Source organism: Phoenix dactylifera, unplaced genomic scaffold, assembly GCF_009389715.1.
Source record: "Phoenix dactylifera cultivar Barhee BC4 unplaced genomic scaffold, palm_55x_up_171113_PBpolish2nd_filt_p 000769F, whole genome shotgun sequence".
Classification (NCBI taxonomy): Eukaryota; Viridiplantae; Streptophyta; class Magnoliopsida; order Arecales; family Arecaceae; genus Phoenix; species Phoenix dactylifera.
In genome coordinates, this window is record NW_024068140.1 from 131,110 (window position 1) to 148,079 (window position 16,970).

The following is a 16,970-nucleotide window of genomic DNA, read 5'->3' on the forward strand; positions in this document are numbered from 1 at the left end:
GATCTTCACAAAACATCCTTAATCCTTCTGAGCTGAAAAGGTTATCGGCTATGATGACCATACTAATCCCTTATATTTTTACACCCAGACAAATAGCCAGTCATCTATACACAAGTTAAAAGGCGATTTCCTGCAGTTCTTATCTAATAATGATATCAATCACATGAAATTATATGCAGCAGATACTTGCATCTTTCGTATATGCCATTCATATTCATTGGTGTTTTACATTTCTGGACAGCATGTCCATTTCCCTTCTTCAGTTTGACCTAGCAAATCTTTTGACCTGTTATCATTTGGATAACAATGAAATCTTGAGGCTTGCCAAATCAGTTGCTGAATCACTTTTTCCATTTTTGTCCTTTTATTTTCTTCGGCTTGCATGTCAACATCTGTACCTAATCATTCTCATTCACAGGCAGGATTGCCATTTCTGTAGCCAAACCTATCCATTTACCTAGTCCTCCTCCCTCTCAAGAAAAAGCAGTTGCTCGCTAGTTGTTCATAGATTAATATGTGAAAATTGTATTCTATTCCATGAAGAATAAATATCTAACATGGAGTTCATAGATTATGATTTAGTTCTTCATCTATTCAATACATTTCACTGGATAAGTGCCAACTTTCCTAACCACTGAGACATTAAGGAGTACCTTATGTTGATGATGGACAGTTCTATCATTTGGAAGATGATGTAGGAGCATGCACATGCAACCCATAACCCATCCCATCCATATTTTCCCAGGTTAACCACTGCTGTTCATTCAAGGGAGGGCAGCCGTGATGACTTAAAAAACAGCCTGTTGTATCATGCCAGGTGGCCACCCTTCTTGCCCCATTTGTAAAAAAGAAGTTTCCTGTTATTTTGTTGATTGCATAATATAACAGCAGTAGTTGCCTGTGAATTGAGTGATGTGCCTCCTATGTTTCATTTGGTATCTTTCATCTCTGAAATGCTCATTTATACAAGGCTTTTCCTTCATACTTATATAGGTATCTCTACATTGTTTCAATTCACTATCTGGTTTTCTAGGTAGAATTCCAAGCTAGACATGCTAGATCTTGAGCTTTTGTTTCCTTGTCAGCAAAGCTACCATTTTCTACCATTTCTTCTTATAAACTTCGGTTCACCTTTAATCAATCAATGAATTAGCAACCTAAGATCAAATGACAACCCTATTTCGTTGTCATTTAGTAGAAAATGGCTAAGAGAAAAATGAAGTATGCTAAAGAATGAGCAAGGACAAAATTTTCTGCCAGATTTATTTGCCTCCTTGCATATCTTCCATTGAGATAAAGCAAGTAAGAACAAGCTACTTTATATTTATTGTCCTGAAGATAAAAGAAGCATAAATGTGAACTCTCCATGATAAACAAGAAAACTATTTCAGATAAAGATAAAACTCTAACTAATCATTACATAGCATTTGAGTTATTAATGACAACTTATTTTAAGGCTGCTCAGTGATGGCATGTGTTTAGAACTATGTGAGCAAGAAGGCTGATTTCCATGTTGGCTTGCCTTCTAGGTTTCATTTCAAGTGTGGGTCTCTCTCTACCGAAATTTCAACTAATTTTCCTTATCGGTTGATGTAAAGTGCTAGTTGTACTATTTAACTTAAACCTTGTAGCTCAGAACTTAAATCCATTCAGCCCATAGCATATAGATGGGATGGTGCCTTTGATTTCTGAGTTTCTGTTAACTTTACGAGTAACTTGCTTAGATATGGTTGGCAACAAATTTCACATTAATCACTAATTTGACATAGAGCAAGACATCCACCGGAAATATATTTAGCTATTTCCATGTTTTCTTCATGACTATAGTGTGGGTAACAGAAGTATGATGTAATTGAGGTGATGAAATGAAATGGGATGCCATTGTCATGTGCAAGAAAGACAAGGAGGCCTGATTGAGAAAAGGGTCCCCTATGTCCAATTCAGATGTTGAAGGAAACCTTGGGGAAATTGTAAGGGGTGATAAAAGGATTTAAAAAGCCTTGCATGAGAAGAGGATGTAGCCTTTGTTTGGAATGAAACAAAGAAGAATTCATAAAGTTGATCATAGATAGATGAGACAAGGCTTTTTAAGTTTATGGTTGTGTTGAATGAAGGGTACTCTTGCTTTCTTGCAACATAGTGACCAAATTTGGATGCATACATTGAGGAAGAGTAGGGTCATGTAAACTGACCACAAATAGTTGGAGTAACACTCGTTTTTCATGCATTCCACTAAAGCACCATACTAAGGGGGCATGAAGGTCAACATATAATAAAATCTACATCACATACATGTCTTTCTTTATCTATCCGTTGATCTTTATATACAAATATGAGAGTTATACCAATTTCGTTTAATATTATTCCTTCATTCCCATACACTTGAAAAGGGATAAGGGTATTCTTGCATCTAACTGGGTAAATTGTCATTATCTTCCCATTTGATTGACTTTAAAAGCTCATTTAATGCTGGTTAGCTAATAGGATTATCCATATTCTTAACAACTATAGGGGAAGGAAGGGAAAGGAAGTGACCCCCCATCCCTGTGGGATTAAAGAGCAGACCTTAAGTGGTTTTTTCCTTTTAATCCTATGGGGATCAGGTCCCTTGACCCTGCACTCTCCCTCTCCCATTCCCTCCTTCACTTCCCCCACAAACTCTCTCCCAGGCCTATGCCAAACAGGCCCTCAATGGTTCTGATTTTGTATGTTGTACTTGTCATTTTTTTTAAATTGCATGTCCCATGGTTTCTATTTCTGTACATACTTGCAGCTAGAATATTTGATTTGTAGTTATTTTTTATCTTCGAATCTCTGTTTAAATTTTATTTGCTTCTATATTATTTTATTGAAAGGGTGGACATTAGCTAGTGCAGCAGGTGCTGTAGCTAAATTGATTGCAAAAGATTTTGAGAATATTTTGAGATTTTTCTTGTCACGCCCCTGCCTGCACGGGGCACGTGAGGCACCCAGTGCCCACGTGGGGGCCACATGAGGGGGAACACGAGGCTCACTTATCAGATATTGTCCGATTCCGGGGCTCGCAAGCACGCACACGCACCACTCAGACCTCTCCTTGGTTTTGTTTTCCATCCAAAACGCATATGCAGGATTTGGAGATATCCGCCTCATATGCCCAAGCTCTGAAACGAGTTTAGCCGATGTGGAATTTTTCATTAACCCACCCTCGGACTAGAGCCGTCCTCGGCTCTAATACCAAATGTTACGCCCCCGCCTGCGCGGGGCACGTGAGACACCCAGTGCCCACGTGGGGGCTACATGAGGGAAGAACACGAGGCTCCCCTGCTAGATATTGTCCGGTTTCGGAGCCCGCACGCATGCAAATGCACTGCTCAGACCCCTCCCCGGTTTTGTTTTCCATCCAAAATGCGTCTGCAAGATTTGGAGACACCCGCCTCATATGCCCAGGCTGTGAAACGACTCTAGCCGATGTGGATCCTGGGTTGTTATAAATGGTACCAGAGCAGACCTGACCCATAACCTGTGGACTAGGGGACACTACAGCACGGATCCATTGGGGCTAACCACGAGCCGATCGTGGTGTTTGTGATTAGATTTGAATGGATTTGAATCCTTAGCCTGACGAGGACATCAAGGCTTGAACGAGGAAAGTATGCGAGGACCCATGCAGACGTTTATTTAGTCTCACATCGGTTATTCGCTGGATAAATCTTGGGTACCTATACAGGATCAAGAAACTCAAATAATACCTTCTGGCTAGCAATTTTGGGTGAGATCCTGGGTTGTTACATCCGTGAATTCCAAATTTTTATTCCATGTGATTAGTTACTGAACGCTGAACTTCTGGCTGTGGAAGGAAGCAGCATTGTAGCTCCTTAAGTGGATTGTGAGCTTTGTCCTCTGCTATGTTCCTAGACGCTTGGTTATATTGGCAAGTGCAGATAGATGCTTTCATGTATTTTGAGAATTGAGCTAGACACGAAGATGGAACTAGAACTCAATTTTTTGAACCTTCAGGAAGTCACATTTCTTATTTTGTATCGTAATTATTTTTGACGCTTATATTATGCCAGGTGTTACTTTTCCTTGAGTTGCTGACATGCTACTCGATTAGGTCAGAGTTCAGAATAGCTGCTTGGTTCCTGTAATAACACTGCATAGAGCATCCCAACAATGACGCCTTAATTGAAAATGTAATTTTTTTTGCAGTGAATTACCATTTTATAAGACACTCATGAGTCATGACAAGTTTCATATATTTACTTCAAACGTACAAGGAATTTTAGTTCAATAACTTTACTTCATCCATGAACTATATTTACTACTGTTAGTTGAGCAGGTTTAGAGCTATGATTGTGTTGAAGTCATAAACTTAACAAAAGAGAGCCAAAAATGAAACTATGAGTCTTGTGGATTTCTATTTATTATGATTTACCTTTTTCTCATCTGTTTCATAAATTGATAAAAGAATAAGTCAGCGAAGATAGATGTAGTAGCCTTTGAATTATTTTTATTTGTAGGTCTTTCAATCGCCTAACTGCTTCTGTGGACCAGATTTTACTTGCCTACTGTTTCAGCTAATTGCTTTTCCTAGTCATCCTATGATTTTGGTGTCTTTATTTATATTTTTATATTTTATTCATCAAAATCAGAAGGATTTCCAAGAATTGATGAGTGAAGTTCAAGAGGCACGAAGAATCAAAATGCTACATCAGCCCAGCAGGGTAAGTTTTCCATGTCCTTGTATATGTACAACTTAATGCAAATTATAATCTGGAGCCCTTTTTTTCTTAAAAATGTACCATCTAACACCAGAGTCCATTATTTTTGGTTTCCCCAAAGATGTTCTCTTGAATACATATTTACTATATGAACATCCTTTTCGTGGTTAGCTTCTTGTTTTTTAAGTGTTTGCAGTTAATGAGATGACTGAACACATTTTGTAGGTAATGGACATGGAACATGAACTTCAAGCATTGCGTATTCAGTATGCAGAGAAGTCTATGTCTTCTGTTCAGCTTGGGAAAGAGGTACATTATTCACCAAAAAATCCTACTAGTGGTAGTTTAGGTATTCTTGTTATTTCATTTTTCCCTTTTATGGGGAAGAGAGAGAGAGAGAGAGAGAGAGAGAGAGAGAGAGAGAGAGAGAGAGAGAGAGAGAGCACACTACAATTACTTAGGTCCAAACTTGTGGGACACACCACCCAAATATCAAACCATGAGCCTTTGGTTGCTAAGAAAGGGGTTTGACCACTTGGACAAGCCTCAGTTCACCTGTTAGTTTATAAAGTTAAAATATATTCATATCATTGCTCATAACAAACTAGTATGTGTGAGGACTATATGGATGATTGTTAGCTGTGCAAGATTCTTCTCCCCTTTTCTGTCAAACCACTTAAGAGTTGGGCATAAAAATAAATTGCATTACAATAGATGAATGCTTAGGAGCCACTAATAACGGATAAGTTTTATTACTCATTTAATTTGATAGATCTCTCTTTCCATACATGCAAGTATCTATATCTAGTAAAACTTCTAAGGAAAAAGACATCCTTTTTTTCACCCACGGTCCATGTCTAAGCCATGAAAGTGTCGGGATTGAAACAGACATGGTAAGAACGGGGAAGAAACTCAGCACCGTAAGGAACTCTAGGCATTCTGAATTTGTCTGAAAGCTTTCCCTTCACATGCATGATCATGTGAGATGGTTGATTCAATGAATAGTGGTTGTTCAAGAGTTCCTATCATACATAGTATGGGATTTTGGATATTTTTCTTTATCTATTTGTTATCTTGCTATGATTTTTCTATTGATATTTTGGATATTTTTTTCAATTTTTTCTTTACGTCCAAGTAGTTCAAAGATTAGAAATCCAACTGAGATCATTGCAATGATTATTGAATTAGTTCAATTCATATGTTGAGCTTTTATTGCTGTTTGTTTTGAATCAAACATGTTTCCCTTTCAATGATTTCTCATCAATTCTGTTAGTCATATCATTTTGGTCATTATAATTGTTAGTTGATGTCAATACTCCAAAAGAAACCACAGCTCTGTTCCGTCACCCCCAAAGTAGCCTCTTTACAATTTGTAGAATTTATGTTGATTCGCCACCTTGCAGATTTACTAGGATCTATTTCTTACACAGGATGCCAAATCCATGCATCTTGCTAACTTACCGATTTCTTGGTTCTGAAGTTGCTGTCAAACCACTTGTGAATTTATCTCTTTTGAGCAATACCCAGGGTTTGAACTCTGGACCTCTTTCGAGAGCAACCCCTTAGGGGGGAGGTGCCAACAAACTGAGATAAAAATTGTTGGCTTCCTTATGAATTCATCTTGGATGGGAGTCATGGGACTTTATGACAACTTTTTCCCATTCTGCTGAAAGAAGAACCCCCCTTTACCACCTTTAATTGGTCAAATATACTGAATTTCTGAGTTTAGTGTTTAGCTTCAAATTATCCTAGTGGCTCCTTATTTTAACTTGGAACTGTCACAACTTTTCATTCCAATATTTGCATACTGCAACAAATTTGAAGTGGAAATTTAATATAACAAATTCCTAGTGGTGAATCTGTCAAGAAAAATTCATTTTAAATAACTGAACATGCGTTGACCATTATTGGTTGATATGCAACGGTAAGGCATCATTGTGTTGAATTTGATCATTATTGGTTGTTGACCACTGCCTTTTCACTTTCTGCAGCTGGAAAGGAGCAGAACGCTTAAGGAAAACAAGAACCAATTGTATGAGCTAGAAGGTCTTGAAAGTTTAGGTTCATCTTTACATATTATTCCTCGAGAAGATACTGCTCCAGATATCTCAACTTGTTCAATTCAGTGGTATCGTATACAGCCTGAAGGAAACAAGAAGGAATTAATTCCAGGTATATATCTCATTCTTTCTTTGCTTCTGTATGTAAACTCCTCTTTAAAAAAAAAAAAAGACAGAAATTTAACCATGCAATATCCCTATTAATTTTGTAGTTAAATAATTTGCAGAACCTTATGATCATGATTTAAGATATTTTGGATGATTATATTATTCCTGTCGAGTGTCTGAGCTGGAGTCTATTGTCACTTTACTTATTCTTCTTTGTTTTTTCCTTTTCCAATTTCTAGAATATTAAAATCAAAAGCTATTGCATTAACCGTTCTCCAATGTCTCATCACTGTTTTTGCTTTTGATTACATCTATAGTAATTCCAACCTTATCATAACACCCTAGTAGATCCCTTGATTTGTAGCAGCAAGTCATTTTACCTCTTGGCCTGCATGATGGTGGTAAGGTATTATCCTTATGGTGAACAAAGATATTAGATCTTCTCCACATGCACACTTTCATCGACCTCATGATTCTTTGCAATTTTTTATTCTGAAAAACCCAGATATTTTCTTCCTCCTTTTTCCTATAGCTAGCATATCGTCCCTTTTAAGAGACATGGAATCATGTCCATAGACTTCTTAAAAATTATGTGGTATTAATTGAGGGCCACAATTCCTAGACTTGTTTCACTAAAGAAGGATTATGTTTAATGTTAGTTGGAAATTGCATGAGATAATTCTTTTCTTCTCAAAATTCTTCTAAGTTCTAATGATTTAGCTTTTATGGCATTCATGCTTTCATCTTCTTGATGCATATTCATGTGGTAGGGGGTGCATCACGTGTCACTTTTTCCTCTCCTTTCGCCTTTGTTTTATTTCTTCAGATGGATGTTGCCTTAATTAGTTTGATGACATTTGTTTTCATGATGATGTTGATGATGATAATGCCTGATAACGCCAGGTTCATTGAACCACCTTTACTCCTGCTGCTGGATGCTTTTAACCTTCTTCATTTCGACCACTAATTACGACTGTAATATTCCCATCTAAACTATCCTTAGCAAAAAAAAAGAAAAAAAATAGAATTACATTTGCTATTCTTTACTGAATGATGCTTAAAAGAACTTTTGTAAATAAGGTCTTGTTCTTAAGCCACTGAGAAAATATTACTAGAATTTATTAAGTAGATGTTTTAAGCAAAACCTCCTTGGACATTCTTTCTCCCTTCAATTTTTTGACAACTGCTTGCCCTTGTTAGGAATTTAAGTTGCTGAGATTCTCTCTTCCTTTTTGTTTAATGTTAGATCATACACACAATCAGATATGATGATTGTACCCTATCTTGATATGACAACAGTATCATTTGGTTTCAAAGTAAAATAAGACTGAAGACAACTTTCAATATCATGTCTTGTGTGATCCACTTGACGTTTTCTTTGCTGTCACTTGTCTATGCGTGATAAATGTATCAACTACACTGTCTTTCATGGATAGGTGAATTATGTTATCTTTGATAGCCTCCCAAATGATTTATTCTATTAATTCTCTTTATTAAATAATTTGCTCGGTGCACTTCTTGTTCTATTTTCATGTTTAGTGTTTGGAGACTTATAGCTCTTAGGTTACCAATGCACAAGCTCCTTTTTTTTCCTCCTCAACTTATATTTTAATTTGTACTTGCTAGGTAAACATATCCATTTTGAATTGTGTTTTCATGTTCTAAATGTCATTTTTGATCTTTGATATTTCTATCTTCTATAAAATGCAGGAGCAACAAAATCAGTATATGCTCCAGAGCCTTTTGATGTTGGGCGTTTTGTGCTCGCAGAAATTGTTATGGGGGCTGAAAGCATAACAGTTGCAACAACTGGTCCAATAGATCCTGGTTTGGTTCTTTCTCCTTTATAACGACTCAATATCAGCCATTATGTGCTCAATTTTAAAGCTGCACTGCCTCATGTTAAAAAAATCCATTTCATATTTCTATGGCTTTGCATCTTAGTGTGTAAAATATACAAAAAGTTATGTCTTTCTGTCAAATCTAGATGCACAGTCCATACTCCATAGTGTCTATTAAGTCAGATTCTATGTTAATGTTCTTAAGGAACTGATTTTTTTGGGTGGGCTTCTTTGTGATTCTTGGTCTATGTTGGAGATTTCTGCACATGTTTGAGCAACCAGTTAAATATTGAAATGATACTATCTGTGGTTATAAAGAACTGGATGGCACTTATTGCATGAAACTGCATGCAACCTTCTTTCTGACTTCTTTATATACTGGGTGTGGTGGGGAGGGTGGTTTCGTTACATTGGTGGTCCAGAACTGTACTAGTATCTTTTCTTTTCTTTCTTAAGAAGAATTGCTGCAAATAAATATTGATTCATGGCAGATGAGCAATAGGTATTATTGCCAAAAACCTTGAATTGCACAGCTGAACATTTGTAAATGCCTCATATCAAATGCACAATGTCATTGTTAGAGTGCTTGTGGAATTGTGAGATTTCTGTAAATTTTCTGTACCGTGCACGTGGAATATGGAAGTTCCTTCTGCTGCACCATATCTGAAAAACCGTACTTTTCATCTACTCAGTTAAAGATTAAGGATGCTAGTTTTCAGTGGATTATTTACTTGTGGTGAATTATTTACTTGTTAACAGTTGTGTGCTGATGACTACCAATATAATCAAATTTTATCATCCAAATGAAAATTATGCTGACTTGGTATCTTGAACAGCTGCTGGACTAGGAAGCTACGTAGAGGCACTTCTTCGAAAACATGAAACCGAGTTCAAAGTATGCCTTGGTCTTGTTCCTAACTCTTCTTGATGTTTGAATATTTGTTACTGATCTAACCAAATATCACACCTTAACTTTTTTAAATCAAACAAATTAATTGCACATGATAATTGCTTCTGGCACAACTTGATAATCTTTGGATTTTTGTAAAACGTAGAAAGGATATTGAATGATCAGTTTGATAGTGGCTTTTCAGCTTATGCTTTTAATTGTGGATTCTAAAGTGACATTCGGCCCCCTAATTAAATATAAACTTTTGGATGCTTGTTGCAGGTAGTTGTTGTTCGGATGAATGGAGAAAATCATGTCTCAAACTCTATTCATGTGTTTCATGTTGGTAGGCTGAGCATCAAACTTAGTAGAGAAAAGACAATATTGGCTAGGGAATTTTATTCCACTTCAATGCAGGTAACGACCAGTCCTGGATCTATGTTATTTTGTACAGTATGAAGATAATTGATGATCTAGATTATGAAATATATGGTTATTATTTTATGCAAAACATCATTGCTTAGATCTTCAATTACTTAACCTATTGATTGGAAATTGATTACTCGCTTGGGGAAATTTTATTTTTAAATTGTTCTCACTGAAACTAGAGACTTACCATACCTGTATCAGATATTGAATAATTTCATATGGAATGTTAATCTATCTGTTTCTATGTTAAAATCCCATTTCATTTGTATGCATGTCTAACAAGCTAAAATGTCTAGACTTAATGGGTGAGAGAATTGTTGCGTAGTGGAGCTATTGTCTGAAAAAACTGTTAGTACCAGAGGCATGTATGTGAAAAAAAATTATCACTTGTAAGGGAAGAGATAGGATTATGTGTATGGGGCAAAGTCATAGTGCCGATCATGAAGGTTGGAATTTATCTTGATTCTTTACATTGTTATCTAATGTTAAGTATAAAAGATAGATAAAAGTGATAGAGTCCAAAAAGTTGGATAAGAAAATATGAGGTGATAAAGCACTTTTCACCTTCCTGGTTGTATTTGAGACAACGTAATACTGTAGCTCACTCAATAAGTCAGAGAACAAGGGTTGAGCCATCGAAGGCAACCTGGAAATGGGGTTTGTCGGATGCAAGGTTCGCTGTACCGATCGGTACCAAGCGTACCATATCCGTACCGATGGGTACCGGTATCGGTACACCAATGTCGGTACGCCTGGCGAACCGCATACCGTACCGTACCGACACTCGGTACGCCTATACTAGTGCGGCACCGGTACGGGGTTCGGTACCGGTACGGCGAACCTTGGTCGGATGACAATTTTGTCTCCTGAACTGTATCTATTAGAACTAAAGTATTCTGATTGCTTCAAAAGCTCTAACCAATATGAAGAGAAACATACATGTTTGCCCAATCTGAAGATCTATTAATTCATTTGGCTACCCAACAAGATGTCTTCTTTTGGTCTTGGCTAGTGGGGACAAAGCTGTAATGTGAAAATTGGCATGTTTGCCATGTATAATGCTCGAGCCTTTAATATAATTTTTTAGGATTTTCGTTTTTGTAGAAACATAAAACCTCTTGATAAAGCATACTGATAACCTCCTTATGATCATATCAAGTAGCTTGGATGGTATAATTTAACCATTTTGCCTTTTAGCCTTGTGAGGGCAGCTTAGACATATTTGAACCTCCTATCCACATCCACTTTGGCTAGAGATTGTCAACAATGACATCAACCCCCTTTTCATTCAAAAAGTGTCAAGATATACTTCTGATATGAATATTTTGTCCATTTTGCAAAGTAAGCTGAAATTGATGGTTTTTCGCTTATTGAGCAAATTCCATATTGTGAAGTAAAGCTGAAAATGATGGTTTTGTTTTGCCCTTATAGAGCAAGTTGTCTATGGGGTTTTGATCTCTTTATGATCATCATTAGTAGGTTATAGATTTTATTTGTGCTAATCTTGGTACGCATAAGGCCATAACAATTGTGGGGAAGGTTTGAAGCCTCTAGTTAAATCACCTACTACAAAGTCCCAGCTTTATGATTGCTAGGTTCATTGTGGAACAGCAAATTGCTTGGTGATTTGAAGGAGCAATAATATAGAGAGTAATCTTTGTCTCATCACCTAGCTATGTTGAATTAGTGCTAATCTGCAATGTTAAGAGGGAAAATGTCTTGATTTTAGTGAGACCATAGCCATTTAAACCATGGTCTGCTATACCGGTCCATACCGGTCCGGTTTAGGACCGATACCGGATCAACGTGAAATTCGGTACCGGTAGCTTATTGTTGGAGAACCGGTATGGGACCGATATGTACCGGTCTAGGCCGCCACCGGTACGCCGACCAGTACCTGTACGGCGGACCTTGATTTAAACAGGGTATTGTTTGCAAAGTATCAGGAAATAACTCACCTGTATGAGTCTAAAAGTGGAGCTGCCATGTTTGCAGGTTGTTCCTTAGAGTACTAATGAAACTGAGATATGCACAAGGCTGAAACATATAAAACTATTGATTGTGTAGCTGTTTTCTGTTTGTTATTTAGTCCTAAGACATTTTTTGAGTTTGCCTTCTCGTTAATGATGTGTTCTGCGTGAATCTTGAAGTCATGAAGATACCTCTAATTGATGCATATTGTATTATTGATGAACTTCATGTTTTTTTGCTCAATTTTACTTCATATTTTTTACCTATTTCAAATTTGAATATCCTGCAGGATGTTATTTACTTGAGATTCAAATTTGAAATCATTGGAAGGAACTAATATCCCTACCACTTCTAAAGTGGGAGAGAGACTTGGCTAGGTGAGATGGCCCATGCCAAGACTCACTCTTATCATTTATTTGTTTATATTTGCATTGGGATTTCATGATCTTTATCTCCTAAAAACTTTTCAAGCGAAGTCAAACTCCTTTTTGATTTGTTAAAGCTCTCCCAAGTTCTGAGAAGCTTTTTGCATTATTGATCAAAATGCAATCTCCACCAAACCTACTTCAGATCTTGGTAGCATTGGGAACATATCATGGCTATTAGACAGTTCTTACATGACTATCCTGATAGACTTGTTTGTTTGGCCTTTGCATGTCACTGATATACAAAAGAGAAGTTTTTCCTTAAAGTTCTTTCTCCTTTTGAGTATTTTTCCTTTCTGTTTCCTCTTGGCAAGTCTTTGAGATCACACCACTGGTCTTGCTGCTAGAAGCACAGTGGGGCAGGACTGCAGATAGGAGGTTTTATTAGATCTTGAGACAGGCCATTAAAATCTTAACATTGCTCTGGAAGTAATTTGTTCTAATGACAGTGGGTAGTTTGGTGTCTTGAGAAGTGAATTGCCTCTTTATTTTCTATTTTTCTTGCTAGCTTGATTTTCAATACTTAGATTTCATGTGTCACACTCCAACATGAAGAAAATATAAGAAAGTAGAGGACTGAATCAGGATTTCATCAATGGTTCTCAAAATTCTGAAGTTACATCATTCTTTCCCCTTTTATAAATTCCATACAACCAAGTCTTTCTCATGGATGATCAGCCAGAAGTGTTTGCAAAAGTTGTCCTGGATCATCCTTAGAAACAGCCAAAATCCAGCATCATCAAGTCCTTGCTAAATAGAAGCTTTTGATTTTGGTCTAGTCTTCTGCTAGCATCTGACATGCTTAAGACTACAGAGCCTTGGACGTATCTTCTCATTGGATAGTGACTCAGTTAGCCTTTGGATCGGCATCTTCATTTGCATCTTGCGGACTGACATGTTACCATACATGCTGGCAGAGTGAAATATTCTTTCACAAGGCCAATGCTTGTGCACGCATATTATAAACTGCAGATCTGATAGAGTTGAAATATTAGTGCAAAAAGTTTAGAGCATTATTCTAGATAAAACGATAATAATGTGATTTATTATGTCACTGACAATGGTGAGTTGTAATGTTGTGGTACCAAGAAATGATTTTAGGCATGTAGGGAAACACAGGATATCTCTAACTGCTTCTTAAATCACTAATCTTCAGCTGTGCGGGGCTAGAGGTGGTGGAAATGCTGCAGCTCAAGCAATTTTTTGGCAAGCTAAGAAAGGCCTTTCCTTCACGTTAGCCTTTCAATCAGAGAGAGAAAGGAATGCAGCAATGATGCTTGCTCGAAGATTTGCTTTTGATTGTAATGTAAGTTACTTACAGATCATTGTTTTCTTTTTGTTTAATTTTTCCTGATAGATGCAATGGGCTATAGATCTAGGGGCAGTCCTCCCCTGGTACCACTAACCCCCAAAACCTAGTAAATGCACGATTTGATCCCAAGTCACTCTGTACACATACCAAAGACTTTACCAGCTTAGCAAGTTGGCATTTATTGATCTAAATTATCTAGAATCCACATTAAAACTTCCAACATGATCTGGGTCTGCTGATTGACATTTCTCCCCTCAACTTGAGAGAAATGTCAATCATATTTCTCAAAATAAATCACATTGAACTAAGCACGGCTACCAATTCAGTATAGGATTATTACTAATCATAATTGTTAGACCCATGATTGCATTGGTATTATTTTGTTGGAAAATTTCATATTTTCTATCTCAGAAGAGAAAAACAAAGGGCATCCCAATGCATGAGGCTCTTGTCTGTGGAGTCGATGTACACAGCCTTACCCCCCTTATGGAGGTTGTTTCCCATGTTTTTAAGCCCACGAGATCTAGGTGACAATAGAGCAAGTTTACCACCCCACTTTTTGATCACAAAAGACAAGATAATTAGTATAAAATATAAAGAAAGAAGATAGGCAAATATTACAATGTCAAGGAACATTATAGTGGACACTCTTTAGAGTAGATTTCGCCTTATGTTGGTGCAAATAATTAATGGCGGTATACTCCACAGATACAAGGAACTGCTTGGTGATCATTTTAATGTGCACCAATAAGAAGAATTAAGGGTGAATCCAAACTAGTCTAAGCCTAAACATAAAAAGGGAATAACAAAAAATATAACTATAAAATGGGAGATGAAAATACCAGAGATCTCTCACATTCTATTTGTGTAGATTGTCACTAGTGGTGCTTCCCTATGATCCCCTATTTATAGATTTCAAAAGGGTGTGAACCAAGGTATGCCGTCTTAGTACTAGACCCCATATCGGTGTCATCCTATTTTTGTATTGGTATTCCTAGTATGGAGTCTGGTACGGTATACCGAGTGTTAGTATGCCTTCTATATCATATACTGCATCGTACCGGTACAGTAGGGTACACTCTGTACTGTTTGGTCCGAGACAGTCGTATCTTGATGCTGACTAAGAGTGATGCTTAAGAAACATCCCTTCATGTAACTCGTCTAATGAAGGAAAACACCCTTTCATGAAGAGTTGTCTCAAGAAGAAAGGATGCATCTCTTCCTAGAATAACTACTATGCACCAAAAGATGCATATCTTCAAATCACAGTATCCTCCTTCATTATACTTGCTTCCTTGCAAGTTAATTTTCAATTTTGTCATCTTGCATGATTATAAGTCAATAGCATGTAATAGTGGTATTGACTTCTCCCATGCTCATTGAACTCTAAAATAGCAACTTTAAAATAGTAGCATGCTATATTTAAATAATCCCCCATTTTTGAGAAAAAATAATCTCCACATTTAGCAAAATGTGAAATGTAATCTAATAGTTTAACATTTCGTTACATGAGATATAATCCAGATGGTCACAATATAAATGTTTATCATTACAATAGAACAGAAAATGAATATGATATTTTGGTTTTTTAGTAGCTATTGTATGTGCTCATCAATGGATACTTCTTGTAATAATAAAATGCATTGATTTACTTAACATTTTATTAGATTACATACCATGTTATCTTAGTATTTACAGTATTAAAACATCAGAATGATAAGACATATATTGAATAATGCAATCTCCATAACTTGTACAAAATTTTCTCAATAAAACACTAATCATGAACATTCTGTTATCAATATACTTCACAACCATAATGTTAAGTCAAGTCATTGTCATGACTCAATGAAGAATAGAAACATAAATAGTTTCTAACTGAAAAAATCGTTAACCAAGCATATCAAGTTAAGATGGTAATTATTTACTTAACATACCAAGGTTCAAACAAAATAACAAAACATGAAACTATGGCCGGGGTAAAAAATAGTTGCCAGTTTAAAAATCCACCAAGAAAATTTAGTCACTCATAGAATATGAAGAAAGAAAAGAGTTATGATCACCCTTAAATATCATTCCATATAAATGAAGATGAATATTTAAATTTCATTTATGGAGAGGACTGGTCACCCTCAGATTTTCTTCTCTCCATTTAGAGATAGAGATAAGGTTTGGTCAAGCCAAGACAAGTAAATTCTCCTATCATCTCCAACCAAGTCTTAGAAAAATCAAGACCAAAATCTTGGAATGATTGGCGACTCTTTTAATGAAGGAACGCACCCTTTTATAAAGAGTTGCCTCAAGAAGAAAGAATGCATCTCTTGGTCAAAAAACTACTATTCACCAAGAGATGCATCTCTTCTAGATATCCCTACATAAAATCAGAAAATATAAAAGTATTTTAAATTTTGAATCATGTAATACTAAAATTCAGAAATAACAATTATGACATTCCAACATATTAAGTTTTCCTTCTAGTTTAAGTTTATCTGATCTCATGTTTTTAACATTTATTCCCAATTTACATATATATTGCTATTTGTTTTTTCATTACTCTTGTATCTTCTGTTTGTTTGCTTTATGCCAGATAACCCTTGCTGGACCAGATGATCGGGCTTCTGCAGGAACTTGATAAAATTTTATACCAGTTAAATAATCTGGTGGTTTGCGAAGATATAAATGTGATATTACATCTAGTGATGGAAAATAGATTGTGTTTAGGATCTTGTCCATTTTTTTCCCAGCTTGATTACCTTTTATCCCTATCACTGTGAGCATCAAGGCATCCTTTTTATTTGCCTTAAGATCGGGTTGTAAATTGTAACCAATTTGTTTTAGGTTTAATTTATCATTCTTTGCCTACCAAAAGGAAAAAAAATAATCATTCTTCTTCCTTTTTGATTTCTAGATCTATTTTCACCTCTAGTAACTGATTTCTTAATCTACATGTCATTGGATTTGTCTTCGGCAAAAGGTTGCTCGCTGAAGACAAACTTTTTAGGTATCTAAAGAGGGAATTGAAGCATTCTCATACTTCCACAATACTTTCTAAGAGCCTTGTTTACTCAATTTGTGATAGCCTCTTCCACCCCTACCATCCAAGCACCCCTGGACTACTTGATTCTCTTTTATAATCCCTACAATTCTAATTCAAACTCTCAGAAATGAAACTCCACCACAGGTCTCCGACTCCATTTCCAATATAACTACACCAATACCTTGGTACTCTACA

The 16,970-nt window shown here is 36.3% G+C and overlaps 1 protein-coding gene across 4 annotated transcripts in view; it reads left to right on the top strand.

The window, feature by feature from the left end:
• Nucleotides 1-16,608, top strand: part of LOC103721857 (stomatal closure-related actin-binding protein 1-like) — a 31,362-nt gene extending 14,754 nt beyond the window's left edge. For 3 of the 4 annotated variants that reach the window (XM_039120277.1, XM_039120278.1, XM_039120276.1), the window contains 8 exons: nt 4,635-4,706; nt 4,929-5,012; nt 6,695-6,875; nt 8,582-8,698; nt 9,549-9,607; nt 9,884-10,018; nt 13,583-13,732; nt 16,326-16,608. In XM_039120277.1, coding sequence (XP_038976205.1) covers nt 4,635-4,706; nt 4,929-5,012; nt 6,695-6,875; nt 8,582-8,698; nt 9,549-9,607; nt 9,884-10,018; nt 13,583-13,732; nt 16,326-16,370 — 843 coding nt within the window. In that variant the 3' untranslated portion in view covers nt 16,371-16,608. Of the gene's footprint in view, nt 1-4,634; nt 4,707-4,928; nt 5,013-6,694; nt 6,876-8,581; nt 8,699-9,548; nt 9,608-9,883; nt 10,019-12,290; nt 12,379-13,582; nt 13,733-16,325 lie in introns of those variants that run through there. The other variant, XM_039120279.1, reaches the window with a different exon arrangement.
• Nucleotides 16,609-16,970: the final 362 nt, after the last annotated feature.